Raw genomic sequence first — 25,869 nt, 5'->3', positions numbered from 1 at the left:
CACAATAACTCTCTAGATAGGTAATTATGGAATATACATGGACTAGGCGAAGTCCATGCAAGGAAAGATCCAACACTTGCTATTAGTTGGCATAGTGTTGTTTTTGGTGAGGTCATAGTTGGTAATATCCTGATACAACGAGGTAAGGGTGGTGAAATTTTTATTGAGTGAGGTACCGATAACAACAAATTAATGTCTATGTTGATAGAAGAATTTGATCGATATTGATATTAATACTTTAAAATTTTAATTACAACGGTTTGAAGTTTGAGAATAATTTAAAATCTTAATCATAGTTTGAGGGTATATAATGGAATTAACCCTAATAACAATAAACTACATTTCATTTTTGTTAGTTGGAGCAGTAAAGAAAATTGAGAAATGCTGCATTTGCAAGTCTTCCCAACGCAGCCAATTTTGACTTCTCTTTTCTTATTTCTTCTGACATTTAGGAAGAAATTCAAATGAGAGGAAATTGGAGCCTTAAACCTTATCGAAAATAAGGGGGAAAACCATAAATTTTTTTTTTGGGCTACATGACTTTTATGGCAAACTATTTATTCATATTTCTTATTTTATTTTTTTAACAATTTTATTATACATTTTGATAATATCTGTTTTTTTTAGATAATGATTAGAATTATTTATAACTCCTTCTCAACCCATTAATAAGAAGATAATGTATTTTAATACACTCGAACTTATGTCCTTTTACATTAACTACAATACGCATACCAATTGAAATAAGAATCAATCAACATTTATTCGTATTTTTTAAAACTTAAACAATTATTATAAAAAATTTAATTTAAGGTCATGGTGGCCAAAATGGATGAAACAGAAAATACAGAATCTTTTGTTTCTACAATATATATTTAATTGCTATTTTGAATCGGGTCGATTTAAGTTTTTTTCCAGGTCCAATTAAGATTCTAAAATATAAAATAAGATTCAATTTATTTGAAATAAAAATAAGGTATAATAATTTATTTGGTACTTCAATTTTATAGAAAATTTATTTTAATTTTTCACTTAATTTTAACTCTTAAACTTGTATTGTTTGTCAAATTATCCTAAAATAAATGAAAAAGTTAACTTATATTAATTTTATGGATGTGGCACCCTCATGGAAGTTTATGTGCATATCACATTAGCAATTAATTAATTTTTAAAATTAAAAAGTATATAAAATTTTATACTTCTAATAACTGTTAAATTTTTTAAAAATAATTTTATACTTTTAAAATTTTTATATTTAAAAATAAGTAATTTCTAACGTGGTAGTCCACATGTATGCTACATCAACAAAGTTAATAAATGTTAACTTTTTCATCTATTTTGAAGATAATTTGACAAATAATACAAATTTAAATGCTAAAAAGTGACATTTTAAATAAAAAGCAAAAATATTTTTTAAATAGAGGACAAAATAAATCATTGTGCCTAAAAATAAAATTAACTATTTTTAATAAATATGGTTTCTTTTAGAAGGATAAGGAAAAATCCAAGATAAATACAAAACTGAATGAATTCCTTTCTAATACATAATTCTCATGTCTTTTAAAGGATTTATAGAGTTTAAGTTTTACGGATGAAAAAAATTACAATTAAGTGAATTTTGGCTCCATTTAGATATTCAACTTTTTATTTAGTCAAAATTTAATGTGAGTGTCGGATACTAAAAAGTCTTTCTTTTTTCATTGAAAATATCACACAATACATAAGAACATGCATGGTCTCTCAACATGTCCTACTGCTGCTTATGCCTGCTATAATTGAACTCGCTTTTCACCAAAATATCTATTTGTTCAACTCCGATCTCTATTTGTAAGTGGTTTCAAAGTGTACATTTTGCATGCATGAGAACCCACTTCCGCTGATATCTCATCTTCAACACCCGTCTCCGTCGAATGCTGTTCATTTCAAAACAGTAATCTAATAGATAAATCCAGTATTATTGGTGTCCAACACCATATAAATCCCACTTTTTAAAGGTTTTATCCTCTTTAAAGAGAGTCTAAAAACTCATTTGAATGACACTAAAAGGGAGAGTGCATAGAGGGTGATTCAAACCCCTATGCTTGTTCACATGATCTCTATATCTTATAAATTGTGGATTGTATTTAAAATGACGAGACCATTTTTAAGCGTCTTCAAGAATAGCTTCTAAGCTCTCTTTAGAATCGAAGATATAATCTTAATAATATTGTACTCTTCAATGCAATGACATTAAAAAATAATAATATATTCACATTATTAACATGATACTCTTAACACATTATAAATGAAAAAATTAACTATCCAATCATCAAACTCATAATGTAAAGAATAAAAAAAAAAACTATTTTAAGTGATATTAAATGTGCCTACATAACTTCTCTATTTTAAAAGTCGTGGACAATGTTGTTCAATGTATGATTTTTTTTTAATGGGGGTGTTGTAAGGTTGTCTTTAGAGCCAATGATGAAATTTAAAAAATGTAACACTCTTCAATACAATGATTAAAGGTAAGTTTTGATGGGTGGTAGGGTGTGATGTAATGCATTTAGTTTATTTTTTTATCTTGCGTATTTAATCTCATCGTCATCATTATTTTTACACTAATTATAGATAACCGCACCGTCCATTTAAACCAAAACTAAAAAAATAATCCGTTGCAAATTAGGGGCGTAGCCAGGGGGGCTGGCATTGGCCTCGGCCCTCCTTAAAATGAAAATTTTCATTTTAGGCCCTTGAAATTTTTTAAAAATTTTAAATTAGTAAATGTAAAATTACACTTTGGCCTCCCCTAAAATTATAAAAATTCAATTTAATCATTTATAAATTATAAAAATATAAACTATAAAAAATTAAAATTTCATCCGGCCCCCCTAAAAAAGTTTTCTGTCTTTGCCCCTGTTGCGAATATAGATATGATACAACACACTAGGTTGATTATGATTAAGAATATAAAAGGCTAAATGAAAAGTTGTATAGAGATGGGGAAGCTCACCGCCCACAAGTCTCGAGAATCGACAACCGTTGATGGCTTAAGGCCTATATCGGACCAATAAGCTGTGATGTTTGCTGAGGAAGATCCTCTGTTCCATAACACCACAGCTACCATATTGTTAGCCAATGGGCCTGCCCATACCTGGATTTATCAATTTGATGTTGGAAAATCATTTCCCATAGGAATTGTTAGGTTAGAAACAAAATCCCTACAAAGTTTATTCAAATTTTGTTGAAGAAAAAATTTGAGATTTAGTTTTTCTAATTTGATATATTTTTTATATTTTATTTTATTAATATAAATTTTAAATCATTTTAAGTATTTTTAGTCAGAGTTTTTATTTCTTAAACACAACTAATTAAATTTTCATGTGGCTTTGATTGTGTGATCAAATGACAGTAAAAGAAATCAGTGTTAATATTTTGACAACAACAATTAGCAATGTCATCAAATTTGAACTTACCATTAATATTAAAAATAATATTTGATATCTTCGCCGGTGCATAAGTCTCGTGCATCATAAATAAATAATAACATGACAAATCATCATTAAGTTACACAAAAAATATATAGTGGACTTGTAAATAAATACTAATAATTTTATTTAAATATAATTAAACATCAAAAGTAACTATTATAAATAAATATTAATAACTCTCGAATTTATGATATTAAGTTTAAGAGTTTTGGGTTTTAAAATTTATTTATAATTAATTATTATTTAATTATGTTTAAATGAAGTTACTAATATTTATTTATAAGTTCTTCACTATGTTTTGTTTTATTTAATAATGATGTGTCATGTAATTCAACAATGATGAATAGGACTTATGCATGGACAATACATCAAATATTCTCCCTTAATATGATATAAGTAAGATAAACTAAATTATGTCTAATTAAATTAGGAAGATTAAATTATAAATATCAACATGATAAAATGATTAAATCCAAAGTTAGACCAAAAACATGAATTTAAAAATCAGAATGAAACTTACCTCAAGATCCCCTTCTTTCTTCACCTTTTTACCTTGAACACCAAGTTTATCTACAAAAGTTCAAAGATTTTGGTCAAAAACTTGATGCTTTTGCTTTTTATTTTTTATTTTATTTTCTTTCAAATGTGGAATTAGTTGTTGAATATTGACATTTATTTAATTAGATAACAAAAAAAATCGATATTTCTTAAATAATAATTTAATTTTGAGTCTTTCAAAAAAGTTTTATATCTCATCAATGTTTTAACTTGACCTGATTTCAAAATTAATCAAAGTCCAACATAAATGATTGTACACTGGAAGGTCTCAAATAGAGCTGTTCAACTGTTGAGCTATTCATTCAAGTTAGAGGCATCATTAAATTTTGAGAGAGTCAAAATATATATATATTAGATTTGGTTTAGAAAATTTTTTAAACCCGTTTAAAATTTGAGCTAAGATTTAGTTTCAATAATTAAAGCCTAAACTTGACTCGAATTAGCACATTTTCAAGTTTATGATATATTATTTTTATTTTACTTTATATATTAAATAATTTATATCAAATGAAATTTAAATATATTATATTATAATGTACATATTTAAAAATATACGAAATTGTGAATTTTAAATTTAATAAAAGGAAAAAAATTCAATAGTAATAAAAATATATATTAATATCAAATATTAAATAATAGTAATTATATTTTTAAAATTTTTAAACATATGTATCTACTTAAATAGATTTAGATTAACTATTTATAAATACGAGTAAATTTATACAAAATTTAATACACATATTTCAAATCAAGTCAAATTTAAATAATTATACATAATATTGATATCATAAATAGACTTGACTTAAACTCAATCTAGTCCTATCTACCAACACCTCTAATCCCAATTTAAAAAAAAAAAACTTTCAAACTTCACAGCAATTAAAAGAAAAAACAAATTACCTTGATTGACATCAATAACCTCTTTATTGGCTACCAATTCAAATGTCACATTATCCATAGACCTCACATCACAGCCAATCAACAACGGAGCCTACAAAATAGTGTAGACGAAAAAGGAACTGTGAAGTACTAAAATTAAAGAAAAAGAATAGGATTAGAAGTAATTCTAAAAATGAAAAAAAACTGCAATAGATGTAATTTGAGGTATTTATGAATTGAGTTAAATTTGATTTAAAAAAAATTAATACTGAATTAGTTCATATAAATCCACTAAAATGATTGGTTTTAAAGTTTAAATAATCAATTAATTTTATAACTTTTTATTAATTCTAAACAGTAAAATATGTATTAGATTTAAAAAATATAAATCCAAGCTCGAAACATATGAAGGAGTGATAAAGAAGTATTAAAATCAAATGTACTTTAGCTAATGCCCATATGCTGAAATGGCACCGATCTTCTTCCGTTGTCATGCCTCCGTTTCCTACTTCCAGCATGTCGGGATCTGATTCACATAATTTTAATTTCAATCATTTTTTTAAATGAAAAATATTATTTTAGAATTTTACCTTTAATTTGTATGTAATGATTTAATTATGCTTTCAAACTACTATATCTTTTATGCATTTGAAATTTATCCTTTAAATTTTTAATTATTAGAATTTTAATTTCTTTACTCTTTCTATTTAAAATTAAAGTTCAATTTAAAACACTGTTAGTGAACTTCTGTTAAATTGAATTACATGGCAGATTTAAAAAAAAATGATGCTCATGTGACCAATATTACACGGATGTAAGTAAATAAATTCACTTTCAAAGATGTAGAAAGTGAAAATAAACACCTTATTTTCTCTTTGGTTGGGTGGCAACTACGGTAGAATTTTTTTCCAGTGAGATCCATTGCAATTTATGGCCTAGAATGAAAAGGGGATAAGGAGACTTTTGCAACCGTTGGATGAATTCATGTTGCACCCATCAATCGGTTACAAAACAAAAAAATTAAACCCTAAACCCTAAACTTCAATCTGAATTATAAGAATGGGATAAGTGCTGTTTAATAAAAAAAATCCATGTCAAACATTATTGCACCAGATCCCATTGAAAAAATATCTCACTTTAATTGTTACTTTTCGTGTTAATGTTTGTTTTCCCTTTTTAAGTCGGCTACAAAGCAAATTTATCTTTTTAAAATGCCACATAATCCAGTTTAAAAGATGCATCAATTGGACTTTAATTTTTAAATTAAAAGAGAAAATGAAATAAATTCTTAGAATTAAAAATTAAGGGATTAAATTGTAAATATGCAAATAGTATAAGGATTGAGAGCATAAGTCTACCACATGCAAATTCATACCATTCCAAGCTCCCGGTTTAGCATACGAAGCCCACTGGTCATTTTGATCAGCTATTCCCGTCATACTAAGGCACAGTTATAGTAGTTATGAGATATTTTCTTTTGAAAAATAAGTAAATGGTAAAAAATTGTGATTAGTCCTTATAATTTGTTAAACTTTGAGATTTAGACATACTACTTAAAATGTTAAAATCAAATCTTCTTCTTGACCTAAATAATTTCTTATTGAAGGCCTCACATACTTGAATATGAATAACATAGACAAAAATACAAAAAAAAAAAATTGAGCAAAATGCTGGCCAAATTACAATTTTCATCCTTATATCATATTTAATTTGAAAATTTAGCTCCTATAATTTGACATATTTTGATAACTGTACAATTAATGTAATTTTTTAACTATGTTAGTGTGATGAAGAGTTCAATATCTCTTAAGCAAAGTCTCAAATTTGCGTTTTTTGATGGATAAAACAATATTAGAAATTAAACTTTAATTTATACCCTTTAAACTTTTTAAAAGAATTTAATTAGGGACCTCAATTTTTTTTAAAATTCTAATTAGACCTTCCAAAAGTTTTAAAAATTTTAATTAGACCTTCCCCAAACATTTTGAAAATTTCCATTAATCCTCTCAAATTTTGAAAATTTTAAATTAAACCCCCCACATTCTTAAAATTTTTTTATTAAACCTTTTTGAAAATTTTAATTAAACCTTTAATTTAAAAAAGAATTAAGCAAACCCCCAAAAACTTAGGATTCATTGTGGCTATAGGACTCTAGGGGGTTCTCCAACTATAAAACCTCCAAGTTCATTAAGTATAGGGATGAAAACTATAATTTGAGCCAAAATATTTAAAATAAGGCAATTAATGCATAGGTGTATACCTGTCCCAGTTATCTTCAATGTCTCCAGTTGTTCTCCAACTATTCCCTATACTTGGTGCCCATGTTGCAGGATCCTCTTGTCCCCTGTGTTTTTTAAATAATAATAATAATAAATATTAGAAATTTTGATTAGGCATTAACCATTGATTTACTTAAGAAAATATATTATTCATTCATCACTAACCATTCACATAAAGAGAAAAATATGGGCCTCCCTGAGTTAAGTAATGCTTCGCTCATCTTTGGGTACCTATAATAATAAAATAATAAAGTTAAAATTTTCTTTAAAGTCCTTATACTTTTCATGCATTTAAAATTTAGTCTCTTGATTTTTAGATTTTAAAATTCAAATACAATTACTAACATTATAATAAATTTGAATTTGATAAAAAATTGACCGTATTAATAATTGAACTTATATTTTTAAATTCCAAAAATAAAATAACTAAAAAGTTGGAAAAAGTTGGACTAATTTCTAAAATAATGATGGGCACAAATGAATAAAGCCTGGCTTCATCATTTAGATAATGTAAAATTACCTTTCCTTTGGGCTTAAGCCACCGGTATCTTCACAGTTGTCATATTTCAAGTAATCCACTCCCTATCACCAATTTACTACATTCTTACATACCATCAATAAAGTTGATGCATAAAAAGCAACTTTTTTTTAAAATATATGAATATAAAATTTTTTATATAAAATAAAAGATTATGACAATTTTTTAAATTAGCCATTCAAAATTCCAAAAGTTAAGAACAAAGCTAAAAAATATATATTTTATGGACCAAAATAAATGTAAATATGCAAAAAAAAATATATACTGAAAAGTTCCAAGAAAATACGAAAAGGAGGAATGCTACTTGCTCCCCCCCCCCCCCCCCCTTGCCCTTGATTATGGCATTATTAAGTCAACCTAGTTATTATCATGGACGTTAAACACTGGCTTGAATATGATGTAGCGTAGACCATTTCTAAAATTTGTGTATATCTATTAACATCTTTGATTTAACATGTTAAAAGAAAATCAACATAAATTTTAATAAATTGTCTATGTAATAGACTCTTATAATTTTAAATATGTTTCAGGTCATCTTTGAGCTGCTATTAATATCAAACTGCTAAGCTAATAGAAGAATCATATTGATATAGTACTTATACTTCTAGGACTTAATTTGGACATTTTAAAGTTTGAAGATTAATTATAAAATCTAAGTCATAACTTGAGGATGTTTGATGCAATTCACCCTAAAATAAATCATTAACATATTTATATAATCGTACTTTTATAATACGAAAAATAACATAAATATGACAAGATAAGGTAAACAAAATCATGTATACCCATAAGGCAAAGGTTTTTGCATCTTGTTCTTCATGTCCCAGGGAGCCAGGCATGGTCTTGCTACAAGTTTGAGTCCTGAAAATGCAAATAATTCAATAAATGCTACAAGTTTGAATCCTGAAAATGCAAATAATTCATTAAAAAAGAGTCACCCTTGTGTATGAAAGTCTAGGCTTTCATCCTTATAATTTCAATTTGGTCTAATTTGATACTATGCTAAAATTTAGATTTAAAATCAAATTTAAATTTAAAATCCTCCTTTAATTGGTATAAATATAATTTGATCTCTTTATTCTTAATTATTAGTAAATCCAAATTGATAGCACCTTTAATTACTATCATTAAAGTGATTGCATAAAATTATTTTTAAGCTTTAAACATTAGACTGCATAAAATTATTTAAGCTTTAAACATTAGATTGACATGTGAATTTATTATGTGACTAAATAATAATTATAAAATTCATGTCATTACTTTAATTACTTGTGTTACTAATTTGGATGTATTTTTAAAAATAACCACACTAAATTACGCTGAATTAGAAGGATTAAATCTCAAATTTTAGCGACTAAAATCAGAAGTAAACCATTTTAATTTATGAAAAAGGATTTACCCTGCATCTGAGTAAATCCCAAGCTTAAGCCCTTTGCTATGAACATAATCTGCAAGAGCCTTGATGCCAGAGGGAAATGTTGAAGCTTTAGGAACCAAATTTCCCTGATGGAAAAATAAAAGTACATTTTAGTCATTGCAAAACTTTTTATTAGTTTTTAAGAATCAAAAGAGGCCCAGAGTTAAGAACATGGTACCTGAGAATCTCTGTTGAGTTCTCCCCAACAATCATCTAATTAAGTTGAGCAAGTAAGAAACTAATTGAAACCAATGTTGTAAAGCAATATCTAATGTTATTTTGAAAGGAAAAGAAACATAATGTTGTCAACTAATTCAGTGGTGTATTGATAAAAGATTTCTGTTGAAATGACATCCAATTTTAGATTCGATTTATCACCTAAATTTATATAGATGTAGCCAACGGCACTTAGACCAGTTGAGACCATTGCGTCAGCTGCAACATAGAGCAAAGGAAATTTCATTATTTCATAATTATCGGCACAACAACGACTCAAACCCAGAATGATATTAATAAATAACCTAAAGTGTTCAAAACTTGAAATGAATAAAGGGAATTAACAAAATATATAATAAAGAAAAGTATATTATGAAAGTGCAGACAAAGATCTAAATACCAGTTTCTTTGATCAATGTCTCATTTATATCGCAATGGAAATGATTCCAACTGTTCCACCTGCTCATATTAAAATACCATTCACTATACTTTTGAACTTATAAACAAATGAGATTAGGAGAAAAAGGATAAGAATAGGGCATCATATAATCACATCCATACCCCATTTGTGGAGTTAAACCAAGCCCATTATCCATCAGAGTCCTCCTTCTAATCCTACCCGAACCCTCGACTCGAGCCCCGATCTCGGTGACAGAGCTGACCGTCAATGGCAACGACGACGTAAAAGTAGAACTGAATATCCCCAAGAAAAACAGAAAACAAAGGGTTGATGATGAAGGAGCCATAGGAGGTATTATCCTTCAGGCTGAAGCAAAGTGTTGTATCTTCAACTATATATGAACTCATATATATATATATATAGGACAGGTTGAAGCATGCTTTTTTTTTTTTTTTAAACGTAAATGAAGAGGAAAGTGAAGCTTCCAAGAGATGCCAACTATAGGTAGGGTAAAACAATGATGATGATGATAAAGGAAAATGGAGGTCACATTCATTAGTGACATCAGCATGAAAATGTGTACATTAGGATCCTTCCATTATTCCTGTCACTATAATAGAACATTGCCAAGAGAGCCAGACAATAACCTTTTTTCTCTTGGGATAATTTAATTATGATTTTAGCATCTGAATTTGAACTTTGACTTAATTTTATTTTTAAACTTATAATGGTTATTGATAAATACAAATTAATAATATTGTTGATTGTTGTTGATGAATTTTTAAATTTAACATATTACTAAAGTTATAAAAATTAAAAATGTCTCAACTTGTTCATGACTCAGGTCACATTTGAATTCTTAAAAAATTTCAAGGCAAATCATGTTTTGGTGTTTTAAAATTAATAAAATATTAAAATTATAGTTTTATAATAAAAATTAAAACAAGCACTCACCATGATTGAAATAAAAAATCATGGTCCAAGGGATTGATCAATTTGTCATTTGGCGCTTAAACGTGACTGTGAGTGTCCCTAGGCAATCTCATGACCCTTGATTTGTTCTCTTTTTTAACCTTTTGTCCTACATAACATGCTTCATTGTGTGCTTTCAATATAGCTGTCTTTTATTTTATTTTATTTTTCATGGATGAATAATTACGAATTTTGACATTAAATTTTGAAGAAATTTACCAAATTTTTTAAAAATAAAAAAGAAATACACAAAAAAGGTTTGTTCTTTTATTTAAGAAATAAATTGGACTGAATTTAGATGAAAAAAGGGGTTAAGGGTGAGTTATAGTTTAAAGAAACGTAAATAGAGAAATTCATGGTGATTCCGTGATCAAAAGCAAGTAGGAGGGTGAGGAGTTGAACTCGTGCAATTTCAAAGGGTAATAATTGTTTACGCTAAACCACCGAGACCCCAACACAAACGACTCGTTTTTTTCAGGGCATTGGACTTTGCCTTCCCGTATGGTATTTTTAGGGGATTGAAATTAAATTGTAATTTTATTATAATAAAAATATAATTTTATTATTTAGATAGTTTATATTTTTATTTTAAATGATTAAATTAAATTTTTATCATTTTAAAGGGTCAAAATGTAATTTTACCTTTACTAATTTAAAATTATAAAATTTTAAAGGGCATAAATGAAATTTTTTCATTTTAGAGGAGGCCGGGTCTCCTACCAACCCCCTAGATACGCCCCTAGTTAAATAAAACTCAAAACAAACTGACTTAAATTTTCATGGCATGGGCTGAGTCTTTCATCTGTTTTGGTTTACTTTAGATCAAATTTGTTTAATTTAACTTGATTCTGTTCAAATTAAAATTAAATAATTTTAAAATTATTTTTATTTAAATTTTATTATAAAATATAAATATTAGTTTAAAAATTATTTTTCAAATAATAAAAGGACCATTTAGATAGACGGAATCAAGTTCAAATTTGAGTATAAATTATTTTTTTAGAATCGAATCTGGACTCGATTTAATCAGTGAACATGATCATAATGGATGCTAAAAGTGCGAAAATAAAATATTAAGTTTTGATAACAAGTTTTAAGTGGGAAAAGTGTTTATCACTTTAAAATTTAATTGGAGGTTTAATGTCACAATTATATGCATGATTAGAATCATGATTCAAGTCTCGTGCTCTTCAATAACTGAATCTTAATCTTTCTACTTCTATAGTTTTTTTAATATTTTAGTGTCTCAAACTTTTGTTGAAATTCTTTGCTTTCTCCTTCATCACACCTATATAGACTTAGGTATAAAAAAACATTCGTAACACAAACTCCAACGCCCCTCAACTTTACCTTGTAAGAAGTTACTTCCACCAACCTAATCCATTAGCTCAAATAAGCACCAGTTCATCACATCCGAAAATAATCAACATGCCTAAACAAAAGAGCTAAGGATGGTTCTAAAGAGGACAAATAGGAGCCTTGCCCTTTTGTTTCCTTCTAAAATTTTTTTGACTTCATTCTAAGATCCACTACCTTGAGCCAATTTCATAAAGCTAAAGTTATGGGCTGATTTGATAAAACCAAGAACAAATTAATAAATTTGTACAAAACAAAATGATAATGAGACTTTGAAATAGACCTGTTTATGAGTTAAGTTATCTGTCCAAGCTCAAAATTTATCTTAAAATTTGGAAAGATTTGAGAAAAAATATTAATCCCCAAAAATAGACTTAAGAAAATATTAGGCTCATTTAAAATATGGACTACGTTCAAACTTGAACATTTAAAATCCGAACTTGACTCGAGTTGGCCTATTTTTAAATTTATACTATTTTATATTATGTTAATATCATGCTTAAGTCTAACATGACTTGACTCACAAACACATTTATAATACTTTATATTATATCAATATCATACTTAAATCTAACCCGACTTAACCTGCAAACACCTTTACTTTAAAATCATAATTTTCATAATGAGATTGAAACAGGGAAAAGAATAATCCAATTGTTTGACTAGTACTAAAAGTTAGAGATATTGATTGAATTGCTACTAATAATCATTAAAAATGGATGACTGAAATTGTTTAAACCAAATGTAGCTAAAGTTTGGGATCGTTCTTTAATTTTGATGTATTAAACCCAAATTTGTTTTAAATTTTAGCTCAAATTCTTTATGTTTACCTTTGAAAAGAAAAGACTAAAATTTTTAAAACAAACGACAAACGAATAGAATTCTTCGCTTTTCTTTTTTATTTGTAACTTTATTTCAAAGCTTTACTAAAATTAATTTAGTAAGCTTTGCAGAGCCGCCTAGGGCACAAAATTGGAAGGGCTCTAAAAATTTTCAACTTTTAGAATAAAAAAAAGAAAATTCAAATTAAAATAAATTTATTAAATGATTAATGTTTTCAATTTTTCACCATAAATACTTCATCTCTTAAACCTCTAAATTTTTTTAGCTTTTATTATATTTAAATTTTATAATTGTTTTTAAAAAGAAATTCAATTTATTGTTACGCTAATTAGGGCTCCAAAAATGTGAAGAACGAGTTTAAAACTTAGGAAAACTTTTACCAATTTAATGTCAATTTTTTATGATTTGTTTGGGTGAGAAATTTATAAGAGAGATTTAATTTGTATCCAGGTTTTCAAATGTCTAAAAATAAATTTACTTTTTGAGTAAATATATTAGAGAATTTCAAAACTTATGAGTAAATTTCAATAGAGAATTTAATTGTTCAAATTCATTTTAAATTTCATCTAAAAGGTGGTTTTCAAAATTCTTCATAATTTTATTTGATTAATTACACATAATTTCGCTATAAGATGAAAACTTAAACTTCAAAATTTATTTTATTTAATTATAGTATATACTTTAAATTTTATTTTATTAAAACTATTTATAAATGCTTACAAATATAATGATATTCAAATTGAATATTTTTTATATTATTTGTTTTTAATATAATTATTTTCTAATTTGTAAAATTTCATTAACCTAATCTTTTCTAAATAAATTATTTATCCAAACAAAAAAAATTGCAAATCTTAACATTTTGAATTGATGAATTTTAAAATGTATTTTAAAAATCTCAAAATTTTAAGATTCTTTATCCAAACAAACTCTTAAAGTTTACTTTTTAAAATTTTGGCATAATCTAAAATATTTTGGCAAACCCTTGTAAAATTTGATAAATCTTTCAAATTTTCAGTAAATTCTTAAAAATTTTGATATAATATTAAAAATATGATATACCAAATGTTGAATGGATCAAGTTTCAAGAAATTTTCGTATAACGTTAACAATTTTGATATACCCAAATGTTGAATGGGTAAATCTGACTCTAAGGAAAAGTTTAAAATATACCTTAAAATATTTGGTAAAGCCTTAAGAAATTTGGTATAACTTATACAAAGACAGCTGCGTGGGTTGAGGAAAAATTGTGATAAATCCTATGGAAATGCTATTCTTAGAAATTTTGGTAAGTCCTAAGAAATTTTTGTATAAATTTAAAATTTTGGTATACTAAAATGTTGAATGGATCAAGGTTAGGACCCTAATTTAGAAATTTTTATATAACCTTAAAAATTTTAGGAAATTCTTAAAAATTTTGGTATAGTTTTAGATATTTTGGTGTGACCTTATAAATTTTGGTACACAAAAGTTTCAAGGAAAAGCTTTTGAAATTTTGGTATAATCTTAAAGATATTAGTAAATCTTAAAAAATTGGTAAATCCTTGAAAATTTTTATAAAAAAATCAAATTTTGGCATAGAAGAAATTCTATGGAAAATGCATAGAAATTTTGGTGAACTTTTGAAATTTTAGTATAAATTAGAAATTTTGATATACTAAAATGTTGAATGGATCGAATCTAAGACCCTTAGGAAAAACTTTAGAAATTCTAGTAAACTTTTAGAAATTTTGGTAAACCATTTAGTATATCCTTAAAAATTTTAATAAATTTAGATATTTTGATATAATTTTAAAATTTTGGTATATTAAAATGTTAAATGGGTCAAGTCTGAGACCCTAAGTAAAAGTTTAAGAAATTTTGATATAACTTTAAAATTTTGATACATCCTTAAAAATTTAGCTATAACTTTAAATATTTTGATAAGTATTTAGAAATTTAGGTTTAAGTATATCAAGACTGGTGCATGGGTTGAGGAAACAATTTGGTAAATCCTATGAAAAGTTAACTTTATAAATTTTGGTACACCAAAATGTTGAATGAATCGAGTTTGATAAGTAAGGAAAAACTTTAGAAATTTTGATAAACCCTTGATAATGTTACTATAACCTAAATCCTTAAAACTTTTCTATACAAGAAATTTTGGTAAAGCCTTAAATTTTTTAAAAACCATTAGAAATGATATAGCTTTAAAATTTTTGGTAAGTACAATTAAGTTTTGGTATATAGAAAATTCTTAGGAAAAATCATAGAAATTTTGGTATAACTTTAGAAATTATGGTGTATTAAAATATTCAATGGGTCGAGTTTGGAACTCTTAGAAATAACTTTAGAAATTTTAGTAAACTCTTAAAATGTTGGTATGGTATAGATTTTTTTTTAGATTGTAAGGAGTTTTGATATAAACTTTAAAATTATGGTATGAATGGATCAAGTTTAAAATTTTAAAAGAAAAATTTTAACAATTTTTATTATCTTAAAATTTTTGTATAACGTTAGATATTTTGATAAATATTTAGGAATTTTGATAAACTTTTAGAAATTTTGGTTTAATTTTAAAATTTTCATAAACCTTTAAAATTGTAAATTAGGTATGTAGAAAATTCTAAAGAAAACCCTTAAAATTTTGGTTTACAAAAATATTGAATGGGTTGAGTTTGTGACATTTAGGAAATGCTTTAGAAATTTTGATAAATTGCAAATAATTTTAGTATAAGTTTAGAAATTTTGGTATATTAAAATATTGAATGGAAAAGTTTAATAAATTTTGGTATAAAGGAGGGCATGTAAAATTAACATAGTTTTATGTCATCTCATAATTTTTCTTTCATTAATATTTTAATAATTTAATACATTCGTACCAATATAACAATATTAATATTAATTAAATTAAAATTCAATGGGCACTAAACTTCTTATATATATGGTTATTTTTGTTTAATGTATGAATATGTACATATATTTTAGAAAATAAAAGTAATTTAATGTAAGCTTTCATTGTATAAAAGTCCATAATTTTTTTTTTACAAATTACTAAAATTTAATAGAATAATTGTTTTCGAAAAAAAAATCTAAATATTTTAGCTTTTATCAATTATGTAAAATTTAAAACAGTGTTGAAGATAGTGAGAGGTGGGAGCAATCCGAAGTCCAAATGCAACCAATACCACACACAACTCCCCCCATATGGCAAAGGAATGAAATTTGAGTGGAACAAAAATAACAAACAGTTGAGTGGTGGGAATAAAGATGGCGGCTGCCACGGTTCTTCATGTTGTGGCGGCGGCTTTTCTCCGACCGCCGCATTCGCTGCCGCGGACGAAGGCTAAAGAACCCAGACTGAAACCAGGACTTGCTTTCCCTCACCTTTACGATAACAAGCTTCCCGTTCTCGGTCGTGGCTATGGTGTTGGTAACCGTAGTTTCATCACTTGCTATGTTGACCCATCCACTGAGTCTCGTGTCAGCGTGTTAGGGGTGAGTCAGATAAAGGAGAAATGCAGTAAGTGGCAATGGAAAGGTCGGTACTCCATCAATTACTTTGTCTCCTCATCATCTTCTACCAACCCTCCTTTGCTTCTCGTTCATGGATTTGGTGCCTCCATTCCCCATTGGCGAAGGTACCCAAACTGGAAATATCGTTGCTTTTCATTTATTTTGAAATGATTGCAGTATTTGAACTGGGTTAACAATTGTTGTAGGAATATTGACACATTGGCTCAGGATTACACTGTTTATGCTATTGACCTTCTGGGTTTTGGTGCATCTGATAAGCCCCAAGGTTTTTCATATTCCATGGAAGCTTGGGCTGAGGTATATTTCACTACACCCCAAGCTCACAAAAACATGGCGTTTAACTGTTTTAATCAAAATTAATCCTTCTAAACTCAATATTATTGTTCACAGTTGATACTAGATTTCTTGAATGAAGTTGTTCAGAAGCCTACTGTGTTGATTGGAAACTCTGTGGGAAGTCTTGCTTGTGTGATAGCTGCCTCAGGTAGTTAAAACACATAGTTTAAATCCATATATAATTTTTTTTGATGATTATATTGCTAGATACCGAACCAAATTCTACTTAGCAATTAGTTATCAATGATTACTTGCTAATTAAGTTTATTTAATACGTAAATATTTATATCATGTAAGAAATCTTAGAGAATAAGATTTCTTGATGATCAAGCAATAGGATCTTAGGTCAGAATTATGAGATAGATGTAATTTCTATGGCATATTTGTATAGGAAATGAGTTTTGTAGGGTTGTGAGAAAGAGTTTAGTAAAATATTGGGTTAATGGGGCAAAATGTATTTCATGTGTTTAAACCTAGAGAGCGTAGAAAACTGGGCTTGTTTTGGGGCTCAGGATTAGTATTTGTGTATTGCGTGTTTTGAACCCGTTGTAATCCTTGTGTTTATAGTGGAATTTTTTTCCCTCATCCCTCAATGTAGGCAACCGGAACCGAATCATCTCTTGTAATATCTATGGGGTCTCTGTATAGGAAATGAGTTTTGTAGGGGTGTGAGGAAGAATTTGGTAAAATATTGGGTTAATGGGGTAAAGTGTATTCCAAGTGTTCAAACCTAGGGAGCATAGAAAACTGCGCTTGTTTTTGGGCTCGAGTTTAGTGCTTGTCTATTGGGTGTGAGGAAGAGTTTGGTAATTTCTGTGGCATCTTTGTATAGGAATGACTTTGTAGGGTCGTGAGGAAGAGCTTGGTAAAATATCGGGTTAATGGGATAATGTGTTTCCATGTGCTTAAACCTAGGGAACATAGAAAACTGGGCATCTTTTTGGGGCTCAGGTTTAGTGTTTGTCCATTGAGTGTTTTGAATTCTTTGTAATCCTTATGTTTATGGTGGAGTTTTTCTCTTATCCCTAGATGTAGGCAACCAGAACTGGAGCATGTTAAATATTATCTCTTGTGCGTATCATGTATTCCATGTTGATCTCGCGTTTGATTGTGTTTCCACTTACAAATTTCTAATGTATATTGTGTGGAACAAGAATCTAGTCAAAACCTGGTTCGAGGGATTGTGCTGTTGAATTGTGCTGGTGGGATGAACAACAAGGCAATTGTTGATGATTGGAGGATCAAACTCCTCTTACCTTTGCTTTGGTTGGTTGATTTCTTATTGAAGCAAAGACGAATCGCCACGGCCGTCTTTGAGCGCGCCAAGCAAAGGTATTCTATTTGGTTCAACCATCTTCCTGTACTGATATTCATTGCTACTCATCCAGTTGTCTTTAATGCAGAGATAATCTAAGAAACATTTTGTTATCTGTTTATGGAAATAAAGAGTCCGTTGATGATGAACTAGTTGAGGTACAGCAATCAATCTCCTTGAGTTACCGCCTACGGTTCCTTATTAACACGAACCATTTAAACTTGATAATAATGTTCTTTTACAATGCAGATCATCAATGGACCAGCGAACGATGAAGGTGCTCTCGATGCCTTTGTCTCGATTATAACCGGTCCACCAGGGCCAAACCCTGTGCAATTGATGCCGAGAATCAACTTACCTGTCCTAGTTTTATGGGGTGATCAAGATCCTTTCACCCCTATAGATGGGCCTGTAGGTAAGTACTTCTCTTCCTTACCTTCGAAATCGTCGAATGTAAGCCTTTATATGTTGGAAGGTGTAGGGCATTGCCCCCATGATGATAAACCTGACCTAGTTCATCAAAAGTTGCTTCCTTGGTTGGCTCAAGTTACTGCTTTGTGAGCAGCCATTGATGTAATTGCTAGAAATTGGTGGCCATTTGTATAGTAGATTTTTGATCCAAGGAATATATATATATATATATATATGTATAGCAATGATATGTCATGTATATGTTGCATTGACGCTTAGCCTATAAATAAGTGTCAATTTCTTTACTATTTGCCTTTTAGAATTTCTTCATTTGACATTTGAAAAATTCATAATAGATGGATTATAGTTTAAAATGATTTTATATATTGTATGAAAGATAGAAATAATAATCTTTTATAGAAACTCTAAATGATTTTATATATTATTTTTAAAATTCATTCGTTCCATTAGTCAGATGAATCTACTTATATCAATTAGTCATTCTTTCACGTTATGCTGCTCATTTAGGGGGGTTAGGTCCATTCATTTATCATTTCTTGACCAAGGCTCTAAACACTCAAATATGGTCTCTATAACATTTCACTTTACTAAATCAAGGTGAGAACAAAAGTATTACGAAATTTCTCTTCACTAATTACTTACATGGCGTCTCAATATTAAATTTTATTTTAGTACCTTATTATTATCTTTTATTCACATATAATTTCACTTATTACTTTTTTTTTGGTGAAAAAGATATTACAACGCAAGTATTAAACATTAAAAAAACATCATCACATAATTCTCATTAACCAACTGCAACCTCGATTCTCTGTTTCGCCTAACCTTAACAATCGTGTCTGCGATTTTATTTTCATCTCTAGGAATATGTTGAAGATTTCAATGGCTTAGAAGCTTCAAAAACAAAAGTATTCTCCTTACTAAAGTAGAATTAGAGTCTTCACGAACTCCTTTATGAATGATGTTAACAGCTTTAAAATTATCTGTTTGAATGACGACTTTTTGAAAGCCTCGATCAAGAGAAATTTTCAACATGTCTAAGATTCCCCTTAATTCTAAACCAAAAACTTCAGAATTGCCCAAATACACGTTGAAACAAATAATCCAATTCCCATTATGATCTCGCAGAAATCCTTCAGCTGCGGCAAACATATCCACAGATTTAACTGAACCATCCGTATTTAAATAAACCCAACCATCCGAAGAAACAAGAACGAAATCCGATCTTGAAGGTTTAGTGGCATGCGAACTTAACATAGAAACATACTGCTTTGCTCAACACAAAGTGGCTTTAATAAATTCATCAGTACTCCACGAAAAACCTTGAAATATGCGTAGGTTCCGGTTCTTCCAAATGCGCCAAATGATAATCCCGAACAAACAAGTCCAATTGACTCCTCCGACTAAGGTAATAGCTTGCTTATTCCATAGATTAAGCTTTATCCACTCGTAAAGATGCCCTGTAAAAAAAAAAAACAGATTGTTTACCTGTAGGGATTAACTACATCCATATTTCCCGTGCCGTTATGCAATCCCATAAAACATGGACACTTTCATAATTATGACCACATATTCCACAAGTAGTGTCTGTTTCCAATCTTCTTCGTAACCTTTCTGCATTAGTGAGCAAACGATGTTTAAAAACAAGCCAAATGCAAACTCTAACCCTTTGTGACCATTGATATTTCCACGGTAATTTCCAAACATCCACTTTTGCATTCCATGATTCTTCCCGAAGTTTTTTGTACGCACTTTTAATTGAGAAAGAACCAGACGTGGTCCCTCCCCAAATAATTCTATCCATGCTAGAATTTAGTTGAGGTGGCAGAATCCCTACAATCCGTTGAATGGTATCCTCAGAGAACTGAAGACGAAAGAATTTTAAATTCCAATCCCCATTTTCTGTGACCATATCACTGAAAGTACAATCCATATCCAAGTTATAATTAGAAGCTACCTTTTTTTTTCCAAAGACCCAACATTAGGAACCCAAGGATCCCTCCAACAGTTAATACTTCGACCATCTCCAACTGACCAGAGTAGATTCTCACGTATGAGAGGCCAAACCTTCAATAAAGATCTCTACAAAAAAGAACTCCGACCCCTCAATAAGGTTTCTGGCAAGCCATTTTGAACATAATACTTAGATCTAAGCACGTTAACCCAAGAGAAGAAGTATTAGTCACTAAATTAAATATCAATATGAATGAAGTATTATGATCATGTAAAGACTTTATACCAAGACCACCATGCGATTTAGGTTGCCATATTGTGTCCCAACTGACCAAAGCTATTTTTTTTTTATTTCCACCAGTGGATCCCTAAATGAATTGCCTAACCATAACTTCAATCTCATCACACAAGCCTTTAGGGGTCATCATCCATTGCATAAAATAACTCAGAATTGATAACAAGACCGATTGAGCTAAGGTAATTCTGCCGGCAAGAGAAAGTTGTCTAGCGTCCCAGCTACAAAGCTTATTACGCACCTTATCCACAACAAAGCGCAAAGTATTATTCATAATCTTCTCATGAAAGAGAGGGAAACCTAAGTACGAACCAAGATTTTGCACCACTTGAAACTCAAAAATTCCACTAATACGCTTTTGAATGTCTTCATCCACACCTTTGGAGAATTTATGTCCCGAAAAACCAAAAAACATGTCTAAAACTTCCTTGATAACCGTGCTTGATTTTTCTCCGCCTGACCAAAAAAGATCAAGTCATCTGCAAAAAAAGATAGGAAAGGGATGGACCTGATCTAGACAACTGAATAGGCGACCATCTACCATCAACCATGGCTGCATGAATACCATGCCTTAGCCACTCCATACACAGAATAAAAAGGTAAGGTAAAAGCGGGCATCCTTGATGAATACCTCTTGCCGGTTTGAATTTCTAGGATGGTACTCCATTCCAAAGCACCTGCATAGTGGAACTTGAAATAGTTGACATAATTACATTATGAAGAACATTAGGAATACCTGTAGCCTGTAGAGAAGCGTTTATGAAATCTCAACGAACGCAATCATAAGCCTTCGCGAGATTAATTTTAATGACCATCCATCTTTTATTCTTTTGCTTATTTTTCATAGAATGTATGACCTCCTGAACAATAATGATGTTGTCGTTGATTTCTCCCTGCTACAAGTCCCGCTTGTTCAGGTCCAATGATCTTCAGAAAAACCATTTTAAATCTATTAGCAATGACCTTCATCACTAGCTTGTATAAGACCGAACATAGACTGATAGGTCGAAACTGTGAAAAATATTTCGGATGCTGAACTTTAGGTAAAAGGACTATAAGTAAATTATTGAGGTTTGAATCAATGTTCTCCCCAGAGAAAATTCGTTTAACCCACTCACAAATCGAAGGACCAACATGCTCTCACTGACTCTGATAGAATAGAGCGTGTAAGCCATCACTGCCTGGGGCTTTTAAATGTGCCATATCAAAAAGGGCCTTCTTAATCCTTTATTTCACCTTGTGACTAAATCATTTAACACTTGTCATCATTGATTCAACTTGTGCTTTCACTATTTTATAGTTTCACTCATTTAAGTCACATTTATGATAGAGTACATTAATTAACAGAACTTATTGTTACAACTTTTTTAAAAACTTCACCCCCAAGTAAATCTTAGTAAAATATGACTCGAATATTTGTGATTCCAACTAAACATAATACGCTAATTTACACTAAAAGTGCATCCAACCAGCACAACCAAAACACTTAGGGCTTGTACTAGACACTTATGTGTTATGGCATAAGGCATATATCGTGGTCTTCACACTAAACATTGTCTTCTAATAAAATCACACACACTAATCCTTATGGCATGCCAACTGTGTTGGAAAAATTGTAATTTATGGAAACTTTGAGGCATATTCTCAATTGATAAAGGTTGAGAGTTGAATCATAAAATTATGGTTTTATATTCTAGTACATGAGACCTTTACAACGGTATATCATAGGCTCAAAATTGTTGAGTGATGAATAAGAAATTGATGCTCAAAGTAAGCTACTTGGAAATATTTGTTGAGGAAAAGAAAAACTTAGATCCCACATTGGTTAAATATCAAGTGTGAGATGTGTATATATATGAAGGTAACTAAATGACTAAGCTTGAAACCTTGTCTCGCACTCAGGGGGGGCTTGCACGACGTGAGTGATGCAAAATGTTTGGATTGATCAGGTCCAAAATGAGCCTGCAGATATTTTAGCCCAACACGAAATTTATTTTTCCTCAGCAAATATATACAAAATTTGATTTAAAAGGACATATATCTTGATTTTATTTTATTCTAATCAAATTGATTTAATTGCGCCGTTAATGCAGATTTTGTCTCATTGTATATGGATATTTCCAAAATTCCTCCACTTTGAATGCTTATAAAACGCTAAGACTTCTTCAGAATTTTTTGCTCAATCTCAGTCTCTCACACCGACATTATTTTCTCTCCAAAATTCTTCTCTTTTCCTCTCCATATTTTCCAATGTTCGGTGATAGAAAAAGATATCGCTTGTTCATTGATCTCTGTAGTGGTGCTACGGCTTCGATCATCGTATTGTTGTATCCTGGGAGACAGTTGATCATTGTCTAAAGAAACTGTGTAAAACATGCCTCAACATCTAGTAAAATTCAATTCTTTATTCGATTTTTGGTTTTCTAATCTTATGTATTGGTTTTTTGTATTTGATATTTTAAATAAATTTTATTTATTTTATTTTATATAAATAGTTGTTTATTTATATATATTTTTTGTTTGTTAACATGCTTCGTCCATTAACCTTAAGACATAATTTAGTATTTTGCAGTTCTCTAATTCGAGACAAATGAGACACCAAGGCAAAAAAGAAAAAAATTGTATTTTATTTGAAAATAAAAATTTAAGTTAAATAAAATCTGTTTCGGGATTTGTTCTCACCGTTCAACAAATTTTATTCCATTTTTTATTTTATTTCCAAAACGAGTATTTAAATTAAATAAAATCTATTTTTGTGATTTATTCCTACTGTTTAACAAATTTTATTTCTAAAACGAGTATTAAACTAAATAAAATTAGTTTCGGGATTTATTTTCGCCGTCCAATAGATATTATTCCAATTTTGATTTGATTTCCAAAACGAGTATTAAAATTAAATAAAATTTAGTTCAAAATTTATTCCCGCCGTTCAACAGATTTTATTCCAATTTTAATTTTATTTCCAAAACGAGTATTAAAATTAAATAAAATCTATTTTGAGGTTTTTTTTCCCACCGTTTAACATATTTTATTCCATTTTTGATTTTGTTGCCAAAAGAGAAACTAAAATGAAATAAAATCTGTTTTGAGATTTATTCCTGCCGTTTAACATATTTTATTCATTTTTGATTTTGTTTCCAAATTAGAATTAAATTGAATAATCTTCGGGATTTATTCCCGCCGTTTAACAGATTTTATCCGATCTTGATTTTATTTCCAAAAAAAGACTTAATCAAATAATTATGTTTCGGGATTTAATCCTGCCGTTTTATAAAATTGATTTTGATTTTGTTTCAGATTTTTAATCTTGCCGTTTAACAAATCAAAGATAAATTTTTCTATTTATAGTGACTTTTGTGGCTTTAAATTGTGAAAGCTTAAATTATAGCTTCAAAATTGTGACATCAAAGAAAAAGGAAATTTATTAACAGTGAATTAAAAAGACAATATGAGAATGCATGTTTAGGATTGGTTCTTTGAAAGACTTGGTATTTAAGCATGCCGAGTGTAACACCTCTCTTTTAGGGTTACCTACCTGGTACATTATTTTATTGTATTTTATTAGACTGTATAAACTTTTGTTTCGGGTTTTATTAGATTCCTATCGTTTAAAAGAAGTTGATAATTTTTCTAATTTTGATTTTTTTTCTTAATAGAAAATGGAAACTCCCACCAATTCAGTCAATTAGCAATTTGAAGCTTTTGTTCAAACACAATCTTTAATCCAAAACTCAGTGTTGTCGGTGGCGGCTGCTGTAAGCCACAATGCGAAACCTGCAAAATTCTCGGGATAAAATTTCACGACTTGGAAACAGACCATGTTGAACTTGAACAAAATTTTGAAAGATGACCCTCCTACTGTTAAAGAGGGTGAGGAAGATGAAGTTACCGCTTTCACTACTGTTGAAGCTTGGAAACACTTTGATTTCTTGTGCCGAAACTACATCCTGAATGGATTATCGGATGCACTTTACAAAGTGTATAGTGTTAAGAAAATAACTAAGGGCTTATGGACATCATTGGACCATAAATACAAAGCCGAAGATGTTGGAGCTAAAAATTTTTTAGTTGCTAAATTCTTGAATTTTGTAATGATTGATTCTAAATTAGTTGTGAATCAAGTGCACGAACTTCAACTGATCATTCACGTAATTCTTGCTGAAGGGATGATGATAAGTGAATCCTTCCAAGTGGAAGCCATTATTGAGAAGTTGCCTCTTGCTTGGAATGACTTCAAGAATTACCTAAAGTACAAAAGAAAGGAAATGTCAGTGGAAGATTTAATTGTCAGACTTCGGATTCAAGAAGACAATAGAGGTACGAAAAAAAGGCTCAGCAAAGCAGCAAATAGCAATAGTGCTAGGGCAAACATCGTAGAAGTCAATAAAGATTTCAAGGAGGGAAAACAACCTGAAAATGGGTCTAAACTGGGACCAAAAGGTGGCATTTCCAAGAAGCAAAAATTTCAAGGAAAATGCTTCAATTGCAACAAGATGGGGTACAAGTCATCCAGCTGTAGGATACCAAAAAAAGTTAGAGCTAACAAGGCCAATACTGTAGAAGAAATTTTCAAGGAAGTGTCCGATATGGGCTTATATGCCTAACATACGCAAAAACTATGAATAAGAGTGTTCTTTCTAAAAGGGAATGTTTGTGGGAAAGGGATATGTATTAAACTAAATGCAATCTCTGTAAAAGCAAAACTATGAATGTTGCTCTTTTTTTTTTCCTGTTTATATGCTTAAGTCATTTAATTTATGACATAATAGGCTTGGACATGTTAATTATGATACTTTATGTACATTAATTAACTTATAGCACATTCATTAGTTTCACAATAATTATAATTATAATTGCAAAACATGTGTTGAGGCAAAATTAACAAGGTCAAAAACCACTTGATCTAATACATAGCAATGTTTGTAACTTAAAAATTTGTTCAAACGAGAGGAGAGAATAAATATTTTATTACCTTCATTGATGACAACACAAAATATTGCTACATATATTTGCTTAAGAGCAAAGACGAAGCTATAGAGAAATATATTCTCTATAAACAAGAAGTTGAAAACCAACTTAATAAAAAGATTAAGA

At 29.2% G+C, this 25,869-nt stretch overlaps 3 protein-coding genes across 5 annotated transcripts; 2 read left to right on the top strand and 1 right to left on the bottom strand.

Annotated features, from left to right (window-relative positions):
• Positions 1-1,676: 1,676 nt before the first annotated feature.
• On the bottom strand, positions 1,677-10,283 carry LOC108464386 (alpha-galactosidase). 3 transcript variants are annotated; one of them, XR_008277419.1, is made up of 15 exons: positions 9,919-10,283; positions 9,758-9,816; positions 9,520-9,576; positions 9,320-9,354; positions 9,124-9,227; positions 8,510-8,585; positions 7,707-7,768; positions 7,352-7,417; positions 7,168-7,251; positions 6,283-6,347; positions 5,351-5,433; positions 4,929-5,019; positions 3,991-4,040; positions 2,993-3,123; positions 1,677-1,913 (listed from the first exon to the last, which is right to left on the bottom strand). XR_008277419.1 is itself a non-coding variant. In XM_053024364.1 (15 exons), exons 1-15 carry the CDS (start codon positions 10,101-10,103, stop codon positions 1,809-1,811), a joined length of 1,263 nt encoding a protein of 420 aa, XP_052880324.1. In that variant the 5' UTR covers positions 10,104-10,268; the 3' UTR covers positions 1,677-1,808. The 3 variants fall into 3 exon arrangements, 2 of the variants coding, with proteins under 2 accessions (XP_052880324.1, XP_052880325.1); XM_053024364.1 differs by having other exon boundaries at positions 2,993-3,133; positions 9,919-10,268; XM_053024365.1 differs by lacking the exon at positions 2,993-3,123.
• Positions 10,284-16,045: 5,762 nt separating this feature from the next.
• LOC108462828 (pheophytinase, chloroplastic) lies at positions 16,046-18,883 on the top strand. The gene is made up of 6 exons (XM_017762726.2): positions 16,046-16,548; positions 16,630-16,741; positions 16,835-16,928; positions 17,935-18,112; positions 18,184-18,253; positions 18,345-18,883. The coding sequence occupies exons 1-6, from the start codon at positions 16,178-16,180 to the stop codon at positions 18,654-18,656; spliced, it is 1,137 nt and encodes a 378-aa protein (XP_017618215.1). The 5' UTR covers positions 16,046-16,177; the 3' UTR covers positions 18,657-18,883.
• Positions 18,884-24,593: 5,710 nt separating this feature from the next.
• Positions 24,594-25,379, top strand: LOC108462628 (uncharacterized). Its single transcript, XM_017762552.1, has one exon. It carries the CDS (start codon positions 24,594-24,596, stop codon positions 25,377-25,379), a length of 786 nt encoding a protein of 261 aa, XP_017618041.1.
• The last annotated feature ends 490 nt before the right edge of the window (positions 25,380-25,869 follow it).

This window comes from Gossypium arboreum, chromosome 13 (assembly GCF_025698485.1).
Source record: "Gossypium arboreum isolate Shixiya-1 chromosome 13, ASM2569848v2, whole genome shotgun sequence".
In the NCBI taxonomy this organism is placed as follows: domain Eukaryota; kingdom Viridiplantae; phylum Streptophyta; class Magnoliopsida; order Malvales; family Malvaceae; genus Gossypium; species Gossypium arboreum.
This window is presented reverse-complemented; position numbering and strand designations above follow the sequence as displayed.